The sequence below is a fragment of the Mixophyes fleayi genome, chromosome 10, assembly GCF_038048845.1.
Source record: "Mixophyes fleayi isolate aMixFle1 chromosome 10, aMixFle1.hap1, whole genome shotgun sequence".
NCBI lineage: Eukaryota > Metazoa > Chordata > Amphibia > Anura > Limnodynastidae > Mixophyes > Mixophyes fleayi.
In genome coordinates, this window is record NC_134411.1 from 3,829,969 (window position 1) to 3,857,302 (window position 27,334).

Sequence of the window (27,334 nt, forward strand, 5' to 3'; positions counted from 1 at the left end):
TGCAGGTGAATGAATGGGAAAGAGCCTGTCCATGAGTAGCCGTGCAGAGCAGCTCCAGCAATGTTGATTCTTACACCACACTATGAGCTGCATTTGAGCTGTTCAAGAAAAAATACACATATAACAACACAATTTTGTGGCAGAATTTTTCTGTTTATGTTCAGACCACAAAACTACTCTAAATAAGGCCATTTATGAGCAAGTGAGTCAAGAGCTAAAAAAAACAACAAAAGATGTAGCAACAAAAAAAAACATAATTTGCCAGAAAACAAAAGAAGAAACAGAGTTGGGTGGAGATAAAAGAACATTTTCAAAATTAAAGTGTTGGCTGGAGAAAAAGTTTGTTGAAAAAGAAAAGAATGCTCAAAACAAAACACAGTGAAACAAGCATGTGCAAAACAAGTGCATTAAATGTGTTTACAGTAATGTGCAATGGAGAAAATAAAATACTTCAATAAATAGTCTAGGGAAGAGGGAACATTGAGTATGTGAAAAACGAGGTTATGCCGAGAGGTAGAGTGGATTACAAAAAAAATTAAGGAGGGAGGGAAAGAGAGTGAGAACGGAAAAGACAGGGAGAGAAAGAGAGCGAGACAGAGGGAGAGCTAGAGAGCCAGAGAAATAAAGAGAGAGAGAGAAGGAAAGAAAAATAGAGTAGAGAAGGAGAGAGGCAGCATAAAAGGGGAAGGGAGAAAGACAATGAGAGAGAACCTTGGGTGACATACGGAAAAGATAGGGTGTGGGAACAGCTGTTATTATGAGATAACAGAGTGTGTTGGAACAGTTACAAACTAGGAGATGGAGACGTATGGTACAGGGGCTCTTTATAGAACAATAATACTGATCTCTGCTCCACACATATTACCAATCATACACCGTTTGTACATTTCTATTACTTCAATCATTTCTACTTTTGCACCCTCCCACTGACAGTTTTTTCTCCTTCCATTCACCCTTAATTAAAAAAATCCCATATTTTCTCCCAAGATGCTACATCCACCTCTCTCCCAAGGTCACAACTAATTTCCATTCTCCTCACCATGTTAGGACAGGTCCAGTAGAGGTAAAATCCAGTGCTATCCACACGCAAGGTGACCAAGGACTTACTGCTGGGCTCCTGTAGGATGACAAGAAACAGAGTGTCAGTGCCCCAGGAATCCCCAAATGTCCTGATTATTAAGTACATATACAGTCACCATATCCCACTGCTCATTATACGGAACACAACAATGCAACAGGTCTACAGGTTAAACAAAGGAACTTACGGATGCATCTAGTCTTTTATGTTCATTTGTTTTACTGGGGGGGGGGGGGTTGTTTATAGCAATATGTTTGTCTCATGAATTTTGAAACTCTTACTTGATGAGTCTTTCCTCCAATGTCAGAGTGTGTCCCTTTGTTCTAGAAATACTCTTATTTTTAGCTATTTTTTTCAAATACTGTCTCTTTGAACTCTATTAATGGTTTTGCTATATTTGAAAGTTTCTATCATATATCAACATCTATTCTCTCCTGTACACTTCTAGTTCTTGGAGAACATCGAGAACATCCTGATAGGTTGTTATACAGTCCATATAAGTAGCCCTTCTCTGAATTAATTCTATTTTATAATGTATTTTTAAAGATAGGAGACCCAGAACTGTACACAGTACAATACTATGTCTGCCTCTAATACCTCTTCCTAGATATCCAAGTATTCTATTGACTTTGACTACACTGTGTGCTTACTTTCATATCATCTGAAGTTATAACTCCGAGGTCCCTTTCCTGTGTTGTTGCTAACATTACATCACCATACATTTTTTGTATAAAACTTAAGATTCCACACTATAGTCCATTCTTGCATTTTGTCTAAATCACTGCACATTTTAGGTATCAACCCAATTTAAAAGGTCAGCATAATCTGCAAAAATATATACCTTCCCTTGTACATCACAACAAAGACATTAAACCTGTACTCCAGGTTGTCAGCTGAGATGGGTGTGAGCGGGAGGACCAGATATATATAAGTAAGGTCCACCTGGTCACACACCCCTCCGCAGTATGACGCAGCACTGATTTTTGGAGGGGCTATGAGACGAAAAGCGAAGCTTGGACAACAACGACTGAATTGAGCAGCCCCCAGGGCTCCAGTGATGGGTGTGGGGGCTCAGATGCTTTTTTTATCTCTACCCAGGAGCCAGGACCGATCCCCGATATTCTTCGCAGTTTACCTGACCTTGCTCTGAGTTTACACTAGAACACTCTGTCTTCTTTCCTGTAGCCAAACTTTATCCATTCCACTATCTGAGTCAAATCCAAAGATTTCGAAATCCGGAATTAATTTATTGTGGGATACCGCATCAAACATTCTAGATTTGTTTTGCATGACCTCTCCAGCATGCTCTTGTACTTTGTTTGACTCTAAAAGGTCAACATTCTTTTTTTATTATTTATTACGCCATATCCCCACTATTGCTGTGAGACTTACAGGTCTATAGTCCATATTCTCCGCTACTGATTATTTGTGTGGTGGAAATATATTTGCCATTCTCCAAACAGCTGAAATTATACCTGTCCGCGTGGATTGGTTATAAAGTTTAGTTACTGGCGCTTCAATTCTATCTCTTTTAAAATTATTTGTTTTTATTTCAGGGTTTTAAGTGCGAGAGGAATGGGGTCTACAAAGACAAAAAAAAAGGGGGAGTGGGAAGGCATACATAGTGGGGATTGGACAATACAAAATATTCATAAGACCTTTTTCTACATCACATGAAGCGTAATATACTCACTGACAAACCACTGCCATTTCAACATGAATTCCTAGTTACTACAATCTGATCAAAATAAACTTTACACATGAATTAAATCTTTTATAAATAATCCTAGGGGTATATTTACTAAACTACTGGTTTGAAAAAGTGGAGATGTTGCCTATAGCAACCAATCATATTCTAGCTGTCATTTTGTAGAATGTACTAAATAAATAATAAATAGAATCTGATTGGATGCTATAGGCAACATCTCCACTTTTTCAAAGCCGTAGTTTAGTAAATATACCCCCTAGTACCCAGAAAGCTCAAGAAACTAGAAAATATAGTAAATAATTGTTCTTGCTTTAAATTACTGTCATGCACATATACATCATGGAGCACTTCCTTCTACACTGTGAGCTTCTGTAAAAGAGAAGTGCACAAATATGCGACTTAATGTAATAACAATTTTAAAACATCTTGCACTCACAAAAGTAGGGAAATCAAAGGTGGTGTTTTTAATACAATACACATCCTCCTGGAGGCACAATGAAAAATCAGGACTGGTGAATGGAACAAGAAGCAGTCTCAGACTATATCTGCTGCCCTAAACTAGCACTATGGTACTTTACTGCTTAATCTAGCATCACAGGCTTTACTGCAGGTACGAGGATGCAGAGTTTACTCTGAGATCACTTCTGATACATTTTAGGAATTTAGGGCCCTTTCTCAAATCAGCTTTATATAGAGAACAGGACCTACAGGCAGCCTCAAATGTGCTAACTTGAGGCATATATATATATGCCTAGACCCCAATATATATAGTGACACCACTAAAGTGCTACTATTGGAAAGTGAAAGGATTTAATAAACTTTTTAAATAAAGTGGAAAACCCCTTAAATTTCAATTAGAACCTAATCAATAACCTATGCATACCACCCAAATGTCCCGTTTTTCATCGGGACAGAGCCCCAGAATTTGGGGCTCTGTCCCGCTGTCCCGTCCGGGGACATGCTTGTTCCCATGGGTGGGAATATTGGAGGCTTTACAGTGCTTGACAGCCCTCTGGGGGTGTGGCCACAACACCACTGTGATATGGCCTCGCCCCTTGCTCCAATGCTGTGGACTTGCATGTTGGGAGGTACGCCTATCACTTTATAGTCATTGCTGTTTTTTCAAACAAACAGGTTGTAACATCTCCCGAGTCCCAGGGAGCGTGTTCTCTGTTCCTCCATCACCAACCTTATCTACCTGAACAGAAACACACAGTTGGAGGATTATGCAAAGTAAAACACTTCCCAGGAAGCAAGATAGAGAAACAAAGAACATACAAGTGGACAAGGTGTGGGCAGACTAGAAGACATGAGGAGAAAAGGATCTGCTTGCAAGAGCTTACAATCTACTGGGGAGGGCAGGAGGGGAGGATGACACGGAGTGGGAATGTGGTCAGAGGGAGGCTGGGCCAGTGACAGTGGAAGCTGGAAGGCTTTAATGAACAGCTGGATTATTAAGGAGCATTTAAAACCTTGGAGGTTGGTAGAGAGTCTGACTGAGCATGGAAGTGCTGGCTAGAAGCATTCTCGGGGGTTCTGTCAGGGACCTTTTTTACCTGCTGTCATATTTTTAATCAATTCCAAGCATGGATATGACCCCTAAGGAGATCACAGTGTATATTCCTTCATGCTAGGCCACACCCACAAGAGGTTGCATTGTGAGAGGATATCCTCATCACAGGATTGTCAGGAAAGCTATGGGAGCCAATAAAACAATTACCGTATATAGAAGAAAATGCATTTATTGAAATGTGCACTTATTATGGTAGTTAATATTGTATTCATCAAGCACCTGCACACTACAGTCTAATGTCATCAAAGAAAGTAGTTAAAGTACCGTAACAATAATATTGTTATACATCCATCCCTATATATTGGTATTTATTTATATAGTGTCACCATATTATACAGCAGCATTTAGCATCCCCTTAAGTGATAACTGATATGCCTCCAAACAATTAGATCAGAGTTCAGGCTACTAGTTGACAACCTACTATAAAGATTTAAATTTTACCCCAGTTATTATGATTCTCTTTGTGGCTATTTAATCCTTCACTCTTCCACATTCATTGTTCTTCTCTCCTTGTGGCCTAGTCATCACTTGCTGCTGCTGTTCCCTCCTCTGCAGGCCCTAACTTGTAAGTATCATGTTTAATTCCTGTCAAACCTGTGTCACCACTTTATGGTAATTAATTGTGAAGAACATGTAAAATTGCTCCTTCCAGACACTCTGGTTTGTGGAGAGAGAAAAAATTTCGATTCAGTGCTGTGCTGTGGTACTGTGTGCTTACAGTGATAAGAGAGATTACCTGGCAGAGATTCAGCCATTAACAGAGAGGAACTGAGGTAAGCAGAGACAATCTGACAGACAGTTGAGGAGCAGGGGAGAGGGGAGGGGAACTCTCACACCATGTTGTGACTGGAGGTAAATCTGTAGTACCACAGTGTGAACCAAAGTGAAAGGGAGGAAGTGTGTCTGTGACAGCAGGAGTGAGAGGTGAAAAACAGAAGACAAACAAAAGATATCTAAAGCATGCACAGCATTGATAGCTGAGCTACTTGTTAAAAAGAAACACAATTTTTCTCTTTGACATGATTTTGACACATTTGCACCACCTCTTCATTCTGCTTGTTTCATCTCAGTTCTCCAAACACAGCAGCAGTATGGAGAGCCAGAATAGTAAGTGGAAGATACAACAGCACATAAATGATCTTTAAAGCATACTTGCCAACTCTCCTGGGAAGAACTCCCTTGTCAAAATGACGCGATTCACAGAGAATCACGTCATTTTGGCCCCGCCCCCGAGGCAAAACGTCATTTTACTTGCGGAGGTGGGGCCAAAATGACGCGATTCGGGGTGCCCCGCCCCCTCCTGCCCGTTAGTCACGCCTCTCTCCCGGACGTCGCCTACTGAAAGTAGGCAAGTATGCTTTAAAGTACTGGGTGTACCTCATCACAGGTGGTACAGTGGGCAACAAATGCTACCTCGTGGCACTGGGCAGAGTTTGCATATTCTCCTCATGTGCATACCTCACAGCTGTCCCTACTTAGGAGGGACATCCACAAAAAGGCTGGACCTTAACATGAAAATAGGTGGGAGATAAACCCAAATATGGCCATTCGTGTTTGGGTGGATCGAGGGGGGGGGGGGTGACTTATTTTGTGCTGTTTTCGCGATTTAAATGTTTGGAGGTATACATGTGTGGGAGGGAATTTACAATGTAAGCTCCAATGGACCAGGGACTGATGTGAATAATTACATATTCTCCATAGAGCGCTCCATAATATGATTTGTGCTATATAAACAATAATAATGGTCAACGTTAATGAGAATTCAACATAACAACATATTTTCCAACAATCTCAGTGGGGCTGTCACAGTTCTGGGACCACAAAAGTCTCCTATCAGAAAGTCTGTGTAGCTTCTGCAGAAACCACACAGTGTTAGCAGAATACAGTGGTAGTCATTACTGCGAACACGATTACACTGACACCACAAACAGCGACAGTAAAATTCCGATTGCTGTAATTCCGAGCTGGAGTCAATTCCGACTTGCTGAAAAACTGACTGAGAAGAATTCCGGCATTAGAACATAGCGTCAGTGAGATTGACGTCACTTTCAATAGCGACTGTTACATTTATGCTATTAAGGGGGCAAAGTTGATAAGGGCCTTGTATGTTAATGAAGGTGCGATAAGTATTTGTGGATATATAAGAGCGCTCAGAGTATTTTATATTTGCATAGTCACTGCCACCATTTGTTTTGAAAGAGCCCAAATACCCCTTGCAACAGGTATTGTTTCTGATTGTTCTACATGTGAGACAAAAGGGTTTGCTCATATGCGCATATTACACTTAGGACTAAATCCAACTAGAAGGTGCAATTTTGCACACTGGCAAACCATACTGTACTGCATAGTAACATGGATTGTACAGATGCAAATGCGCAAGGGTTTGTTCCTAGCTCTATACGAGTCCCATTGTCGGTAAGTATGTATTGCCCAGTATTGTAGTGAGTGTACGGTGTAAGAAGACTGCGGATATTGGGTATGACTTCTGTACACATGTGGTTTTTACATCTGTATGTTCAGTTGCTACCATAAATCTAGAATATAGATGTGTCAAAAACAAAGATGCGACAGTCATCATCAATTAACAAACTTTTTTTTTTGCTGCCTCCGACGGGCAACCCTGGGCTGCACCTGCCCATTGTGCCCAATGGGAAAGACGGCCCTGCTTGCACCTAGGTAATGAAAATGTGCGTTAATCAAAATGACATTTTTAATGATACTCAAAGGGGTGTGCTTAACTTCTATCTCCACATCTTCCCTGCATACAACTTGCATGTCAATGCTGCAGATTTGCCTTTCCAAGCACAAGGGGTTGCAAATCTGAGAAATGATAACTATGGACACAAATTGAGTAGATGCGTATTGCAACAATGTTGTACCAAGATGCATCATTACGTGGTACAAAGCACTTACCTGCCAATCTAAAACAGGCCTATTGCCTATAAATAGCAGGTCTGAGAGTGCTGTGCGGGAGACAAAAGAGTATTGTGTGTAATTAGCTCGCCTGAGGGTGCTGTGCACTAGGTAAGAGGATGGAGGGTATTGTGTGTAAGTAGCCCGTATGAGAGTGCTGTGTGTTTGTAGGTAGAGAACAGTGAAGTCACTGCATGTTAGTGTAATATTGTGTGCTGGTTTAATCCAATTAGTCAGAGCCCGATCATCAGATAATCCTGTAATTTAATTAACATTCTGCCATTTATAGCAGTTCACAGTGCAGAGAACACACTGACAACCATCTCCTGCTACTACCAAACACAACCATGCACAATATTATTTAACGCTTCCAGGGCTAGAGCTATGGAAACCAATGCACATTAGATAACCCTTTCCTGCTAAAATCCTGATATTAACAATTCCTCTGCCACAGTAAATTCCACACAAAGTACATCACTGTATTATGTAACACATCTTTTTTAAAAGTCTTGTAAAGTAGACATGGATAGTATTATTTAACTCTTCATAATTTTTCATTGCAGTAATGCTTCTTCTGTGAGATAGCCATACATAATATTTCTTAACTAGAGATGCTCAGGCGCGGTTCCCTGAGAACCGAACACACCCAAACTTAGCAAATCAGAGACGGTACTTTTGTGCGCTCTCGGTATTGGAAACGAGGCAAAACGTCATTGTTATGCCGTTGGAGCACAGATATCGTGAGCTTTGGATTCTATAAGTACCGCCCTCCACGGCGATCCAGCGCCATTTCACAGAGAGACGCAGAAGGGGTAAATTGTCATTGCTGAAATAGAAATAATAGGGTTGGCGGCCTTGGTCTTCTAAGTCTGCAGTCACATTGTACTGTGTTATATAGGTAACGCACAAAGAGGAGAGCTCCATTGCTCCTTTGCTAATTGTCATTGCTGAAATACAAATAATACATCTGGCAGGCTTGGTCTGGCAGGCTTGGATTATATTAGTAAAGTACCCAGAAGTACCCTATATTAGCCCAGGTGGTGCAATGGATAAAGTACTCTTGCAAAGTGTTCTAAAGAACCTGATAAACTTTAATTGTGGGGTAATTGGGTTAAGGGCATTTAGCATATGCAACAAACTCTAAATGGTTCAGCAGGACACCAGTATTGCAGTGGATTATGGTAGTGAACAGGTATAGGAGATGACAGGTGACCAGTAGCTTCTGTACTCTGACAAATAAGGCTCAGTGCACTCAGACAGTTCTAATCTAAGCCTTTGCCATTGCACATCACATTTGCTTCACACTGTATGTAAACATCTTGGGTTATGTGCTGTCAGCTGCGTGCACACTGCCACGTTTTTCATGGCGCTGTCTCCCCCATTTGTTCTGGAATAAGGCTGAATCTCTTTATTGTTAAAAGTCTCGCAGCTACAGCCTAGAGCATGAATCCCTCTCCTGCCACAGCCAGGCAGAACCCTCCCCTGGTAGATCAGTGTAGGTGGCAATACCTCTTCTACAAGATTGCTAAAAGAGATCTTAAGACTTGAAATAGCAACAAATCTGGAGCAGAGCAGAAAATAATTAGAATAATGCTTCCACTTCTTACTTAAAGGGAAACCAGAACTAACTTACAAGGTGATCCAATAAAAATGAATCTTATGACATTCACAAATGTATGCCTAAAAGGTCACCTGCACTGGCTGGAGTTCAGAGATCTCAGATCCCGTTAAATATGCTGCAGATTTGTCGGCTGTACAATCATGCTGCGCATCTCATCTTCCCCCACATCCCAAAGGTGAGCTATTGGATTGTGATCTGGGACCTGATTCATTAAGGATCTTAAATGAAGAGGTATCTTATTTAAGTCTCCTGGACAAAACCATGTTACAATGCAAGGGGCGCAAACTAGTTTTCTGTTTTGCACATAAGTTAAATACTGACTGTTTTTTCATGTAACACACTCATTCATATGCAAACCTGTTTTCCCCGTGATTAAAAAGATTGTATCAGATACTTTTCGTACTGATGAGGTTCAACAACTTTATACCACTACTGTTCTTTAATTGTCTAGTGTTAATACTACTCTATCTTTACCTTACTGCCTGATATCCCCACCCCCATGCTCTCTTTTGTCTCCTCATGTTTAATTCTCTCCCTCAGTCTGTTTTCTATTTGTACCAGTGTACTGACATATTTTTCAAACACAAATTACATTTTCCCATTGCTGGGGTAATACTTATTTAACTTTTATGGAAGACGATGCTCCTCCCATGCTATTCCCTCGCTATCAAATTGTATTTTATATCCTTCCTGCTCGTTCTGTACAGCGCTGCGGAATTAGTGGCGCTATATGAATAACTGACGATGATGATTCTTATTTCTTCTGACTTGTGTTTTATTATCCCTCTCATCCACTTATTCTCTCCCTTGTCCTTTCCCTGTCCTGTGCTTTTCTCATGCTCCCCCTCTCTCTCTAGACTTCCTTATTTGGGTTTTTAGTTGAAAGAAATCCTAGAAATGTGCTGGTCATTTGGTATATGGATACACAGACATCCAGATGCACACTGACACTATCACAGATTTACAGACATACAAGAAAACACACGGCCTCTGATAGATCGGACATCATACACTAAGCAATACAATGTATCTCAGACTACTAAATGGGGATGTACAGGAAATCTGAAAAACAGTTGTGCCAATGAGAACAAGTAAACAATTCATTCTCAAGTACAGTTTATCGAAGATTTGTATCTCAACGACTACAACGGAATTTCTTTTAGACATCAACCCCTTGTTTTTTTTGCAGCTCTATAGATATAGTTGGATTCTGTTTCGTGATAAAATTATATCATACATTTTTATCACTAAAACAGTAAAATATAGCCCTTGGGGAAAGCCAGATATAACAAACCGTTATTATCTACACACACATTCTCATGCAATGTATTCCAGCTGATAAACTTTTTATTTCCATTTTAGGAGGCAGAATAATATTTGTGAAGTTGGCACAGGGGATAATGGGGATAATGTATTCTGTACTTTATATAGAGAAATCACCTGTCCTGTCCGGTTTTCAGAATACAGTGAGCTGTCAGTGATTTTGTAAACTTAATCTATACAGTTCTGAATTAAAGCTACAATCCCACATCCTTGTTTTAATGTTTATTTTTTCAGACACCAAGGTTTGTACCTGTTTACCATGAATGTGAGTAATTTTTATAAAATGCCCTCCTTTAACACCTCTTGAAAAGTATATCTGCATGGGAGTTATATGGCTGCACAATCTCTCTGCTGGTTTCAGCACTCAAGCTCGTTACTGAGGAGAGGATCGTCTGATCTCTAAAGCTGGGTGCACACTACACGGTTTTCGTCCAATAATCGGCTCAATCAGCCGACATACGACCGCTCGTTCAAAAGTCGGGTCAGTGTGTGCAGTGACACGATGGTCGAAAGTCTGCCCAAATGGACGATTATCGCCTCATTTGGTTGGTCGTACCGTTTAATATTTTTGTTCCAATCTCGTTTCAGTTGTGTAGGGTGTATAAACTTCGACCCATCCACAACAGTGAGTACGAAATTACAGTCATTGCTCACGACAACATGACTGTAAAAAGTCGCTAAAGGGATCTCCGTTCTTCCCTTTATTGTCCTAAACAAGGCTAGTGTGTATGCAGTCCATGGACCGAGTGATCGGAACATCGATCGCATGTAAAATCGCTCGGCATAAAAAGTTGGTTGCAATTTCTGTAGTGTGTACCCAGCTTTAGTCAGGAAGACTCAAAGTAAAGAATGGGGGGAGGATCGTGCAGTGAATGAGCATGCTGACAAGTGACAAATGAGGCATTCCAAATCTTCAAATCACTACATCATATCTTGTGACTGTGCATGCTATGGTAGGAGCATGACATTTAGTAAACTGTGATTCTTTAATAACAGCTTTAAGGTAACAGGTAAAAAATCCACAACAATGTAAAAAAAAATTGGAATTAAGATGGTATTACACCAGAGCTTTGATTTTTACACAAGTGTTTTGTTTTTTTACAGATGCGGTCCTAACTTTGGAAATGAATGGGTTTGCCTAGAAGGTATCACACAAAGCATATTGTTAAAAAACAGCAAGTAGCATTTAGGGCCGGCATCAAAGCAGCTCATGAAAAAATGTGCTTCAGAGAAGTCCATCTTATTTCTCCAGCACATGAACTATTAAACAACTGTTGGAGAGCTTTCATAATAACAAGCTTTGATAATGTAGACCTTTTCCTTTCACCAGGAAAAACACTCTGGGACATCAAAAAAAATGCTCTGGAGTATCCCTTGGTATTAATCATCATCAACATTTATTTATATAGCGCCAGCAAATTCCGTAGCGGTTTACAATCAGGAACAAACGTTAATAAAACATTACTGGGTAGTACATACAGACAGAGAGCTAAGAGGGCCCTGCTCACAAGCTTACAATCTAGATGCATGTGTTTACAGTATTTACCAACATTCTCATGTCCTTTCGTACAATGACCGCCAAAAAAATCCATATTTTTAGCATTAGAAATGCAGTGAATCTTCTTAAAGTGGTAATGTCACAATCTTTTTACACAAGTGGCGGCTTCTGAAATTAAGTTGTTATGATCATGTTATTGCAGATATTACATACATGCCAACTTTCAAAACTTCTCCCCCAGGATCGTCATGTGACAGAGTGTAGGAGGGGGCGTGGCGATGTAGTCGCGTCAACATAGCCCCACCCCCACTATAAACCGCAGAAAATGCCGACATTGAATAGCGGGGGCGGGGCTTAATGACACAATTAACCCCGCCATGCAATGCAGTGAATTTTGGCGAAACCGGGAGGTTTGCCTACTCTTCCAGGAGTCCGGAGGACTCCCCGAATTTCTGGAGCCTCCCGGGAATTCCGGGAGAGTAGGCAAGTTTGAGATATTACATTACTTGCTTCCTAGACCAATGGTTCCCAAACTGTGCGCCGCGGCTCCTTGGGGTGCCGCAGCAATCTCACAGGGGGTTCCGCGGCCAGGGCTGGTGGCGAGCAAGGCAGGGGAGTATTTGGTATATATTTTTACTTAGCGGTGCCTTGAAAAAATTATGGGTACCCTCAGGGGGCCTCGAAATGAGAAAGTTGGGGATCCACTGACCTAGACTTAAAATGCTAAACTAAACAACTGAGAATTCTTTGTCCTTTTAAAAAAAGTTTTGTTCCACTATAACTGAATATTAGAGACATGCAGGTTGGGCTGGGCTACAAGGGGGCATCTGCCCCCCAGGCTGGGGTCCTATTGTGGGCTACCTTGGACTGGGTCACTAAGCCTTAAATTGCTCCTAATAGGCTGCTGAGTCAAGTCTTGCATCTCAGGCTAAAATTTGCCAGCCCTCCCCTACATGTTGAGCAGCCTTTCATAGGGCAAATCAAGAGTTAATTGAAAGAAACTTGCACTCAGGAAAATCTAGGGATTTTGAAAATTCTACTTTTCATGCTGAAAAAGTTAATGGCTTAACCCTTATTGCCTTATTGGGAGATCTAATAATGATTTAGATGACGCTATTTATGTTCACCTAAATACATTAATCGTACATAATTGTGCAGATTGTCTGCAGACAGTGTTCCCCAAAATGTGAAGATCGTAATGTTCCTGATAACCGAGATAAACCGATCACTGGGAGGATTTGATGAACATAAGTAGGATTTAAAAATAATGCCCCATAGCAGTGAATTGCTAAGATCATTCCTGCTCTCTTGCAGCAGTGAATCTTGGCTGTTACAGGCAGGATGAGTCGCACCCCTCCTTAGAAGTGGTTAATAGGAACTTCAATTACACAAACTATTTCCATGTTTACAATTCACTTTACAGTTAATGAACTATCTCAATTGCCTGCAGCTTTTTTTCCCCTGATTTTCACAATAAACATCAAGATGCATCCTACACTAATTAAAGGCAAATGCACCAAACAAATCAAATGACCTGTGTTACGCTAGCCAAACATATGTACAGACTTTATACAATTTTATTATTATTATTCAGACTAGTGACCACCATTGATGCATTTGTGAGGTTATAGGCCAACCAGGAACAGAAAAGAGGGATCATACCGCGTGAACACTTGGTGATCGGATCAGCATGCTAGCCACACAACTATAACTGGACCTCCAAGCGTGTAGCTAATTTTGCCACATATCCAGTCTTCTGGACAAACTTCTCAAAATATGTAATATATGAACAGCATAAATGTCCTTTATCTTGCAAATCAGTTATACAATAATATCAAACAACAAAAAAATAACCCAAAAGGGTGCTCAGTAAAATAAAGGGCACTGAACTTCCAAAATAGATGGTGCAAGAAAATTCAATGAAACCAAGGAAAAACAGAAAATCAAAACATTTCTGCATAACACACATACATCCGGATAATCGCACCCATAAACAATATTAGTCTGTAATGCATTTTAAATGACTCACCAAGTAGAGATCAAGAATGAATACATCTATTGCATAGATACAAAATTAACACAAATTAAATACAAAGCTGATCTCAGCAACATCAAACTAATTTGTCAAAAACAACCGCAATGAAACATTCTGATTATCTGAAATTCACATGTAGCGTTTCGGCAGTTATATTCTATGCTTATGATACAGGCAAGATCTTAGTATGCATCAAATAATTTTGTATTGATGCCAATTTAGGGCCCGATTCATTAAGGATCTTATAACTTGGGAAACTTCTTATTTAAGTCTCCTGGACAAAACCATGTTACAATGCAAGGGGTGCAAATTAATATTCTGTTTTGCACAGTTAAATTCTGACTGTTTTCTCATGTAGCACACAGATATCAACTTTAAAATTTCAGTGTACAAATAAGCTATCAAGTATTTGTGTGCTACATGAAAAAACAGTCAGTATTTAACTTATGTGCAAAACAGAAAACTAGTTTGCACCCCTTGCATTGTAACATGGTTGTGTCCAGCAGTCTTAATTAAAAAGTTTCTCAAGCTAAGATCCTTAATGAATCAGGCCCCTAGTGTTTATGTGATCACTATAGAGAATACTGACTCATTAAGTGCAAACTGACAGTCATGGGCTTCGTCCAAGCTAGGTAACAAAACTATTGGACAGCTTTTGTACCAGTTCAAGCAGCAAAAGTAAGCCCTTCCACAGCAAAATGCCAGGACAGTTCCAATAAATACCAATTAAAGCTTACTAATTCAGCAACATAATTACATTCTTACAATTAAAAAACTATTGAATGCATCCATGTTGTCTGGCAGACCCACCTCAACTGAGGTAAAATTTAAAATACGATGTATAAATAGGACATAGTGCATCTGATGGCTTGATGACTCTTCTGAACAGGACGTCCATTTCATAAATATTTTCACCATTCATACATTGTTATTTATTTTTGTGTAAATCGTTTATTAAAAACATCAATCATGAACAGATAGAATAAACAGCAGGGCTGCACCTAACATTTACAGGCAAAAAATAACAAAAAGCGCTGCTTGAAATGAAATAGTGGAGGAATGAAAAAAGCAGAGAAGATGGCAATCATATTTGGGTGAAAGTTCAGAGTGAAGGGAAGATATGCTGCTAAATTTGGTCCATGAAGATTAGATTTTTAGGAAGGAAACAGACACGTTCCTTAAGATGCTGGTCATATATTCTTAAGACACATTTTATACAGTCTAAATCTTGGATCAAACAAAAGGGCTGTCATCTAATCCTTATTAAGGTGACTCTGATGAACAGCAGATGTGCTTGTTAAAATAATGGCGACTGAAAATTTGTACCTTATTTAAAGACAACAAACCATAATATTTATTTTGTTATTTAAAAAGGTTTTCAGAAATACAGAATGTAAAACAAAATACATTTAACTAATAACAGAAAAAAGGGGAATTAATATAGATATCAGCTACTTTTCCCTAAACTAGTAAAGATTTTATTGTGAATCACAGTTTGATCTCCCTTTATTGGCCCAGGTACCCAAACTGAATCCAATTGGTCCACTTGACTTATTTTTTTAAGACCATTAAGGAATACCATTGTTTGCTAGCTGTCCACTTGTGGGGTAAGACATGATTTCTTGATTAATTTAGACATCCCTAACATAATTAAAGCATACTTGCCTACTTTCCCGGGAGGCTCACGAATTTCGGGGAGTACTCCAGGACTCCCGGAAGAGTAGGCAAACCTCCCGGATTCACCGAAATTAACGGCATTGAATGGCAGGGGCGGGGCTTAATCACATCATTAAGCCCCATCCCGCTATTCAATGGCATGTATGAATTAAAGGTGAGCATACATCATGTGATATCACTAGGAAATTCTCCCCGTATCATTGTGTATGTGGCTTCAAAGTATAATGCTGTGGAATTTGGATTATTTTTTCAGGCTTAAGACCAGAAAGAGTTAGGAGAAGATGCCCCACACTGGGAGGAATGAGATATAAACTGTAATACACCTTTAAAGAAATCCCATTCCCTACCTAAGTCCCTCGCCCATTGTAGCAATAAAGCAGCTTTGTTTAATGAGGTAGACCTTGATGTTTCTTTCCATAATTTAGAATGAATGACACCCACTAATAGATTATTTTAAAAAGGGATTCACAAATTTTCTCATATCTAGAATTCCCAAGGAAAGGCAGGGGAGAAAATAGAGTGTCTGTGAGTGTCATCTTATATATAAAATTCATTGGTCCGTTTGTTCGTCTCTCTGGTTATGCATTCAGACACCAGTGTACTGATTGGGATGGAGACAATGCGAGATGGTCCAGTTGGACCCTGGCCAGGTTTAAGGTGGTCCCGGTCGGACCTCCTGCTGCTGTACGTTGGCCAGAATTTTAACACAGAGAGCCTGTTCTGGGCCTTCTAAAGGATGGATTTGGATGGCATCTTAGCTACCAATTATTTTTAAACAATTACATCCAACTCATTGATAACTTAATAACTTGAAGATCTAAACCTGGGCAACGCCGGGTACTTCAGCTGGTTGTGAATATAAGAGATTTAAAGGAGAGCCCTCTTTATGTTTGGAATTAATCTTTAGTTAAATCTACCATAAATAATGTGTTTCTAATAATCGGATACATATAATGCAGCTATGGAGGAGGCACTGATACCATAATAAAAGGTAGTATCCAAGTAGTTGTTACTGACCTATAGCATGTGGACAAGATGTAGATGGAATATAAAGAAGATATTTAAATGTAGCAATCTGCATAATCAAGCTAACTGGTTAGGGTTGGAATAACTCGCTTTCATCAGTGGGCACGGGGATGCAACTGACTGGTGCCAATGATTCCAGACCCACATCTGCTTACACTTGTCACTGGGATTGGCAAGGTAAAGTGGCCTCTATTGACAAACCCCCTACCACATGTACAAGCAGTGTCACTGAGCGTTTATTTTTATTTTTTAACCCCAATAGGAAACCGGCCTTACAGCAGAAACACAGATACATATAAAATATGTAGGAAAAAAAAAGTGAGCTAAGGTAATGCCACACAAGGCCATCTGCTCCTGTAGCACTTGTACTGCTCTACACTACACCTGGGCCTATCTGGCCTGTCCACAGATCAGGCCTGTGGAGAAGCTCTGCTGGAGAGTTTCTTTTTACTACTGGGGAATCAGGCTGGAGTTATCGAAACAAGTCAGCATTTACACAACTCTGTCCTGATTACAGACCAGAGGAGGAGTGGGAGCACAGTCAACAGCTTTGTGGAGATACAGAACTCTCAATAATGCGGCCCCAGACAGCCAGCCATCAGAAGAGTCCTGCAACACTAGTCGGACAACAACAAATCAGAGTGCTGGCTCACACAGCGGATTCCAGATTGATTCCCTGGCAGCAAGAGGACATGAGGATTCCCCAGGAGTTCTTCTCTATGCAGTCCTACACAACAAGAGGAATGGGGGAGGGTAATTTGGAAGAAGGGGCTGCTTCAAGATTGTATTGTCTTTAAAAGTACTTAAATAAAATAAAAGTGATCACAAATCTGCATCCTGTTCATGATAATCTATGACCTTGATTTAGATAAATTAGTGAATCCTACCTAAAACTAAAGTAGAGCAATACAATATTTACATTAAACACATTGAAATGAAAGGTACAAAATAGCTCAATTCTGAGTAAGATAAAAGAATAATAATTGTAAAAGGAGAATAGATGTTTTCGGTACATATCGGTCAGATTTTAGCAACCTTAGACATCCCAGCTGTTGTACTACAAGTACCAGCAGACCCTGAAAACCAAGCAACAGCTGGTAGAGCACAGGTTGCTTACCCCTGATATAGCTGACAGCCACTGACTGTTCACAGATCAGTCCCCTTTCATTACTCTCTCTGTTTTCTTATATTACACATTCACTATTGACCAGCAGAAAGTCAAACAATGAAGCTGAGAATATTATCTTTCATTTTACATTGTTTCCTTATCATTTATCTGCGGCAAGAACATTTTCTAGTATCTGCAGAACGAGGACACAGTGAGTGAATGTAAATCCCCTTCGTCCCAGCAATCACTCATTTTTTTTGATTTATGAAACACAGAACTAGAGGATCTAGAATATACTTTATAAACCTGTTAACATTCTATAATCAAAAGCAAAGAGATAGTATGTGCATTACAACTATATCCTGCAGACTGGTCTAACCATGACACCAGACAAACTACACAAAACCAAGGTTATTGTAATGGCTGCTACCTGCCAACTCTCCCTGAATGTCAGGGAGACTCCCTGAAATAGGGGTGATCTCCCTCACTCCCTGAAGAGTCTGGCATTGTCCCTGATGCTGAGCCAGTACAAGACGTGGTTGGCTTCGCCGTCTGTGGCATGATGATACAGTTCAGAAATTGTGTCCTATGTCCATGTGTTGATGCCTATGGAGGTGGCCATTTTCACGGAGACCAAGGTTTAATCAAAGACTGACCGGTAAGACAATATGACTTCAGTAATAGAGACAGAAATGTAAAAGAGATTCATTAGCTGCTTTTCTTTAACGCATAGTTGCCTACTATCCCGGAATGTCCGGGAGACTCCCGCATTTCTGGGAGAGCTCCCGGGAGAGCAGGGCAACCTCCTGGTTCTCGCCCCTGCAATAGATAAATAGTGGGGGGTGGGGCTTAATAACGCAAATATCGCATAATCTTAGCCAAAATTGGGACAATCGTTTAGGGCAGGGCCAAAATGATGCGATGCATCAAGGCCCGCCCCTGCACGCCCACCATCCCTGGGATCTCCCTGAAGCCAACGAGGAAGAGATGGCAAGTATGCAATAGGGGTCTTATACCATCATACTGAACCCATACAAGCATATTAATACCAGCAATCTAAACTTAAATTAACATATAAGGGTATTGCAAATCTATGAAGATATGGTGGCACTGCCAGTAATGCAAGTGAATCTAAATATATAAATAACTTTAACTCCTTATGAGAAGGAGCTAAATTATTCACAGTAGGAAAGTGAACTAGGTAATCTGAGGGAAATGCCATGAAACTGATTTGTCAGATGTACATTAAAAGATGCACCTGAGCACTAGATTTTTTCTGCATTGCTTGCATTTTACCAGTCACATTTCAAACCAAGTCAGACCACAAATCGATCTAAAATGTTATATTCTTTATACTTCCACTCTGTTAATTAGAAGCTGGTTAGGCATGTGTGACTTGAAGCTCTACAACCCCAAGTAGATTGCTCCTTGGCCAGTCACATGCTTCCCCGGTACAAGGAACACTCTTACATTCTAAAGCTAAAGTACATTAAAAAAGTGTCATCAGTAATAGTGACCATTATATACACCGCATATATACTGTTATTTAAATATGCAGAGAAACCTGATGAGAAGAAAACACATATGTGTCTAGCAATATTTCAGATATATTCAGTACAGAGAAATGTTTGCAAACAATGTATATTAGTTGCATTAATAAAGTTGCCCCTTGATCACCACCCCAATATAGAGACGATTTGTTACCACACTCTGCTCACAATAAGGTCGGAGACCTGCATTATATCTTGTTTTGTCCATCTTCATGTGAATCACTGTAATCTTTTTAGTAAATTCATTGAAATAGGTCTGCAGCTTATCTACTTAACTGCTGTAGTAATCCACTATAATGGTGAATCATAAAGTACATTTTAAAATAGAATTAAAATAGCTCTCCAACACACTCACAAATACATTTCAATTGCCAAATTACAATTACAATGCAAGGGGTGCAAATTAGTTTTCTGTTTTGCACATAAGTTAAATACTGACTGTTTTTTCATGTAGCACACACATATCAACTCTACATTTCAGTGTACAAATAAGCTATCAAGTATTTGTGTTCTACATGAAAAAACAGTTAGTATTTAACTTATGTGTAAAACAGAAAACTAATTTGCACCCCTTGCATTGTAACATGGTTTTGTCCAGGAGACTGAAATAAGAAGTTTCTTAAGTTTAGATCCCTAATGAATCAGGCCCCTGGTCATCACAGCTTAAATATTTATTTTATTTAGATGTCAGTGGCAGCTTCTAGAGCGGAGACAAGGACTGATGTGAATGAGTTCTCTGTACAGCGTTACGGAATTAGTGGTGCTATATAAATAACTGATGATGATGATGACCTGAGCAATATGAAACACTCTTGTATGGTTTTGTACCCAGGTAAATCACAGCTTACAGGATGATTACTTGACATTAGCTCTCCTGGAGTCTGGATAAGATTCAAATAGGACAGAAGCCAATCTTTTCTGGATGGTGTCCTTTATAACTTCCAAATCACACATGCAGCATCTGTACTACATCCACAGAGCAGACAAGTGTGCAGGCCTTTTTCATGTTTAAAGTGCACCTGTCATACTGTCGAGGCACAAGCTTTGTGGCCTTAACAAATCTAAATACAAAGGCAGCCAATCAATGCCCTAGAAATCAGTGTCATCACAGAGGTGTACAGTGTGAATATTTGGTTTGCCCACAAAATAGCTGCCTGCACAGTGTTCCACTTTAATTCACAGAGTAGAGTGCAATGCAATTATTGTTATTTCTCTGAGCAAGTTATAATATTTGTCTATGGGGTCCAAATTGTTTTGTCCAACAGGGCAAACTTAGGATACTGGCATGAATGTAGGGAAGATACTTATGAATAGGCATTCCTATGGTACATAGACACAATATGCCCTCTGTATGTGTAGATTGTTTCAACGAAATAAATGTCAGGGGTAGACTGGCTGGCTTCATGCCAGGATGCCGAAACAATGACTTAACCAGAATAGGGTTTTTTTCTAAGCCAGTATAAAATGTATTACAGCCATTAACATCAAGCAAAGGAATTTACACAGGAGTGGCTGAGGGGTTGTATAATTACCCCCTCTACTACAAGGTATTCCAGAGTGACTACAACACTACTGATAACGCCAAGCACTGATGTCATTAATACAGAATTTAGCTCACATCAACAATAAGCAAAACATTTAAAGAACTTCATTCAAATGGTTTTGTTTGTTTTTTATTAAAACAACCGGACTAACATTACCAGCGGGGACATATTTATTGCAGAATATTTATAATATGGCAGAAGTGTTTTTCTCTGACTGGTTTATAAAATGCCAAACGTAAGATATAATCCAGTTGTAAGTAACATTTTGCTTTCTTCTCTTATTCCACTGATATGTGTGATATCATTCAGCTAATTTCTGGGAAACTGCTCTATCAGCTGAGAGTCACTAAGGATCATTTATAAGCTACAAAAATGCAGACCCTCATTGCTTCTAATTTAGCACCTAATTGTCCACTAAGTGCATTTTTGAAAACAGTAAAAGTATGACCACAAATTCCAATGTATTTCCACTAAAGGACAAAAGCCCTTGATTAATTTAAACTCTTAGGGGCAGATTCAATTACCGTTATTACGGTAATACAGCCATCGGTCCTTCTGGCAAATGCCAAAAGTGCCACATAGCCAGTCCGGCCCTGCCAATGAATGAAAACATAACATAGTGCGTATAGGGCAGATATTGCAAGTAATAAAGATAATACTCATTCATTTCTTTGGATATATAGAGAAAACGTAGAGATCAGGGGGTAAATGTATCAAGCTGAGAGTTTTCCGGCGGGTTTAAAAAAACAATCAGATTCTAGCTATCATTTATTTAGTGCATTGTACAAAATGACAGCTGGAATCTGATTGGTTGCTATAGGCAACATCTCCACTTTTCAAACTTGCCGGAAAACTCTCAGCTTGATACATTTACCCCCAGATCTCTGTTTTCATTCATTGGAAAGTTTATTGACACACAGCTGTGAGAAAAGTGTCGCTTTAACCTAGGAGAACTTTATACACAGACCCTAAACCAGTGGTGATCATATATTATTCTTCTTCTCTGGACAGTAGCCTTTAATAAATGTATTTCAATAATCTGCTATTTTGCCCATATGTGGGCTCTTACTTTCTCTTGTATTCGTCAGCTACGAAAATATCAATGCACCCTAATCTTAGTAATAGGGTGGACTCTAAGTCTTTGTTTTCTGTGTTGTAAAATACAAATGCTACAAGTAGCTCTTAAGTTTCTCAATAATATGCAGTCTACTGTAAACCTTGTTTAATTACTGCACAAATTAATGAAACATTCATAAAACTGGCAGGACAGGACCGCAAGTTCTAGCACGCACCGGCAGAAAAGCAAAACGTGGTACAGAGGTGCACATAACTAGCCTTCATGTAAATATGGGAGACATGGAATATTCACTGTGAATTACAGGTCAGACATTTATAGCTGAATTTTAATTAAATCATACTTGCCAACGCTCCCGGAAAGTCGGGTCAGTCTCCCAGACAAGAGCTGGCATTTCTCCCGCATCCCGGAATTCCATTGTTAAAATGACCCGATTCACAGAGAATCGCGCCATTTTGGCCCCGCCCCCTGCGACAAAACATAATTTTACTTGTGGAGGCGGGGCCAAAATGACGCAATTAGAGGTGACCTGCCCATTAGTCACGCCCCTCTCCCGGACGTCGCCTACTGAAAGTAGGCAAGTATGAATTACATACACATATGCAATATTGAAATTAGTTCAGGTATACAGAACCCCATTGAAAAATAGTGGACCCTATACCCCCCTTGACAAACATGCAGAGTAACTTTCTCCTGTATTCCAAAATGACAGTGTGTCAAGAATTCTCAAAAGAGCAATACAAAACAAAATGCTAATTTTAATTTGCACTTTAACTTTTACAAACTAGGCCTGCTCATGTTTTCTTTCATTTAATAAAAAATGTTTCTTCCATTTTTAAGATTTGGGCCTCATATCCATTAATATTTTTTAAATACTTCTTACATGTGTGTTTAACACATGTAAAATACATGTAAACGTTCGGTCACTAGAAACCCGTTACCATATCCATTAACATTTGTACTTCTTTTTCGCATTTACCATTTCTAACTGCATCAGGAAGCCTACAAGGAGTTCTCAAGCGCTTATTGTGTCACTGTTAAGCTGGGTACACAATTATGCAATTATCGTGCAGATCACACGACTCACGAATGTTAGGTCAGATACTGCATGAGCGTCTACGCTCCCACGATCATGTTTTATCGCACAGAAACACATTGTATCTGTTGATTTGGTTTAAGAAACTTCCTAAAAATCAAGTTCAATGATGGAAACATGTCATTTCAGCAGATGGGTACGAGAGATGAAGATCACAGATCTGAAAGTAAATTGTGTAGGTCTGTACACATGATCAGCATGCTCATCAGGGCTTTTAATTATTGTTCATCATCATCATCATCATCACCACCATTTATTTATATAGCGCCACTGATTCCGCAGCGCTGTACAGAGAACTCATTCACATCAGTCCCTGCCCCATTGGGGCTTACAGTCTAAATTCCCTAATATAGACACACACACACACACACAGAGAGAGACAGATAGACAGGTAGAGACTAGGGTCAATTTTGATAGTAGCCAATTAACCTACTAGTATGTTTTTGGAGTGTGGGAGGAAACCGGAGCACCCGGAGAAACCCACGCAAACACAGGGAGAACATACAAACTCCACACATGGTCGGGAATTCAACTCATGACCCCAGTGCTGTGAGGCAGAAGTGCTAACCACTACGCCACCGTGCTGCCCTATTGTTGAAATAGTTAGACTTTGCATCTGAAGTATTATTGCATAGGTATGTATCCAACTTTAGAATGAAGATTGTTAACATTAACTAAAATTAAGGTTAGTATCTTACCCTGCACTAGGATAAACTTCAGCAAGCAACTCAAATAAAAAGCTGTCAAGACCAAACTTTTCTCTTTGAAGCCAGAACCTTTTGCCTTGTTAGAATGGGGATGGGGGGGGGGGGGGATTTAAGCTCTTTAAAGATCTATACTTTATATTCTCCATTACTAAGAGTTTAAAGGTTGCCCCCTATTCTTTCGGGCCTACGGTATTTGCCAATTTTGTTCCTGTAATAAGCAGATCTGCAAATACAAACTGCATGCTTGTAATTGTTATTACCACGTAACATGTAATGAGGCCTAATTCAGTTAGTAAAGCATGCCAACCTAATTTCATCAACCAAAGTATTACATATAGTCACCGAGTACAGATGATGTACACAAGCAAGTCATGTAATTCAAACTTGATAATACTAAACATTTGTTTATATATTAAAACAACTTAAAAGTATTATATTTCCAAATATCAGCTTGCCCTATGTCATGAACACCCAGCCTGTCCCAGATACAGCAATCTGAACAGCTGGCCGTGACTGGCATCACCTTAGTCACTTAGCAATGAATACAGACTTTTCTGCCACCACAAAGGATTTATTATGCTGTCTTTACGTTCACCAAAACCACTTATTAAAGTTTCACACTTAAATCACATACACATGTAGTATGAGTCTCCCTGGGCTGTGTAAGTTCACAAAGAATCATGGAGAATACACTAAATTACATTTATTTAATCTGAAAAATGGTTCCAAGGCTTAGTTACAAAAATTAATAACAAGACATACAATAAATTTGCACAAAAAAGTTTCAGAAAATAAAATATGAAATAAAATCAGAATTACTACTTACTAGTTAAGACCTGGGGCTAGATTTACTAAGCTGCGGGTTTGAAAAAGTGGGGATGTTGCCTATAGCAACCAATCAGATTCTAGCTGTCATTTTGTAGAAAGCACTTAATAAATGAAAGCTAGAATCTGATTGGTTGCTATAGGCAACATCCCCACTTTTTCAAACCTGCAGCTTAGTAAATCTAGCCCCTGGTGTGTGAGGGAACACAATTGAGGAATGAGGGAACACAATTGAGGAATATGGGACATTTCATTTTCGATAGACTCCCTCATGAAAATGCACACGTTATTGTCTAATGCAGAAGATTTTAAACCCTTCTTACAGGCTCTTCACCCCCACTTTAGGAACTACATTTTCAAGTAAGTCAGATCTATTCCCATGACACAGAGCTTTCAAAGTAAATTACCTATCAGTAAGATATATGTTTGGGCACCTCAGAGAATCTCTCACCTCTGTTCTGCTTGAGTAGCTAGATGGTTTACAACTTTGGGGCTTCAAACAAGACCCTTATCTATCCCGGGCCTGGCTAGTTTCAAAAGATTAACGACACTTGCATAAATTCAAACTCATGTCATCTAGCAAAGCACACATTGAGATTACATTCCAAGGTTACATAAAATATTCACATTGTCATACAGAAAATAAGAATCAGTCATTAGATATACTATATAATCATCACACCCTACTATGAAAAATACTGCAGCAGCTGTGTGTCTATTAATAAAAAGAACAATAATTCTGCTGTAGGGTAAATTCTAAATCTCATCTAGGAATGTGTCTTGATTTTCATAGAAACAAGGTTTTGTTTCTTCTGCGTAAACTGATCTACTGGAAACAAAAGCAGTGCCGAAACTGAAGTCCAGATTTTGCAAGAGATGCACCAGGTATGCTGCTGAAACTATGCCTGAATTTACAAGACTGTACTCTACAGAGAGGGTTTTTTAGTAACAAGGGGAATTTAGGCCATAGACTATACAGCTCTGAAATAGGTAATGTTAATCTAGCATTAATGTATTTTCTATTCCGTAATCTACAATTAAGTTGGTTAAAACTCTGCTGTACAATAACGTCATTTTTAAATTATATAAGGTTAAACCCATATAAAAGGCTCTTTAAAAGAGAATGGGTCACATAACTTCGTTATGTGTTCAGGGCATACTTAAAGGAAGGCAGAAAGGACATTTTACTTGGGTCTCCAGCCAAAGTAGGCCAGTATGCCATAGTTTGTCCTGGGTTCAAATTTAAGTTATTTATTAAAATGATTCTATTTCAAACTTACCAACTTTATAATCTTCGATTCCGGGAGCCTGCGGGGGTGGTGGGTGTGATGGGGGCGGGGCTCCAAAATGTGCGTCATTTTGGACCCGCCCCCATGCCGTAAGGACGCAAAAAAAAACGTAATTTGACAGCAGGGGGCGGGGCCAAACGCTGCGATTCACCGGGAATCAAATAAATGAGATAAATCTTAACAGAAACTTATTACATTACATACAGTAAAAGAGTGCCCGGTATACACATTTTCTTTATCCCTTCCCCCCTTCTTTTTCCCCTATTTTTTGGATGATATGTTCATATTGTGTAGGAGCACCTCCCCTAAATGAAATAAGAAGATTCTTTCGAATATCTATATTTGGGGTTTAGCTTGGTGCGGTGAAGAATGTTTTTTTCGGATTCACCGGGAATCGCAGCGTTTGGGACCTAATTCTGCCCATTCTACTAGGAAGTGGGCACTTCCTAGTGAAGTGGGCAGATGCGGGAGATTTCCACACTCTCCCGGGAGTCCGTGAGACTCTCGCAAAATGCGGGAGTCTCCTGGACATTCCGGGAGAGTTGGCAAGTATGTTCTATTTATCATCTCTATAGATGGCAGTAATACTTCCTTTATATAATTTCCACCAACAAGCAACCCACAGGCTGCATGTGACCCTTCTGTACGGCCCCTGGGGCACCTTCGGAAAATATCTTCCTAGTTGCTAATGCAGCTTTTTGTACATGGGTTGGAAAATATGGCGTCAGTTTAATTAATAGGAGGGTAGTAACATTCACTTGAAAACTGCAACATGAAGAAAGATAAACATTGACATTAGTTTGTCCATGAATGGGTTAGTTTCAATGTGCTTCAAGTTTCTACAAGTCATGACACCAATGCCTGCCTACATATGCTCCTTACTTTTTCATTATGATTGAATGAACAGCAAGGATAAACTAGATGAAAGTGGCTCCTTATGAGACAATACCCCTATAGGATGATTTCAACAATTTATAATTTATTATTACCCTTGACTCCATGAAAAGCTTCATGAAAAGGAGGGGGGGAGGGGACTTGGGACCACCTCCTGATGAATGCTGTTGGGGAAGGAATAGGTCACAGCTCGATCTCTACAAGGACTAAAGAAATGGAGTATAAGATCTACCACAGATGTGCTACACTCCTAAAATGTTCCCTACAGCTAATCCTTGACTGTTGGAGGAATTGTGGTCACAGGTGAATACCCCATTATATTTAGCGGACCTGTCCATGTATCTGCTATTTTGGGATAGTGTACATACTATTAGTAACTTATGGTACAACAGTCAATTCCTAAAGACCCTTAGATATTTTCATTATCTTGTCCACTACAAGATGATATCAACTAAACAATATTTCATGCACCTGTAACATTTCCCATTCCCCATATACATTAATGATAAAATAAGAGGGAATAATACAGTTTTGTACCTCAAATGTTTTTATTGTGTATTTTTCTACGTGTATCTTTAATAAATAAAAACCTTAAAAAAAGAAAAAAATATGACGGAGCACTGTCAGGGACAGACTAACAGACAAGATAGATTTTTTTTTTAGCTCTATGACAATACAGTAGAACGTTTTGAAGTGAAACATCTCACAACATGCGCTTCATAATTACAGACTATGAAAGCAAGTGTCTGATTGGTTGCAAGGATATCATAAGAGTCCTCAAGGTAAATGTATGA

At 39.5% G+C, this 27,334-nt stretch overlaps 1 protein-coding gene across 1 annotated transcript in view; it reads right to left on the reverse strand.

Moving 5' to 3' along the window:
• Positions 1-27,334, reverse strand: part of PLCB3 (phospholipase C beta 3) — a 79,841-nt gene that overhangs the window by 45,055 nt on the left and 7,452 nt on the right. The window contains exon 2 of the mRNA XM_075187662.1: positions 1,040-1,117. Coding sequence (XP_075043763.1) covers positions 1,040-1,117 — 78 coding nt within the window. The remainder of the gene's footprint in view (positions 1-1,039; positions 1,118-27,334) is intronic.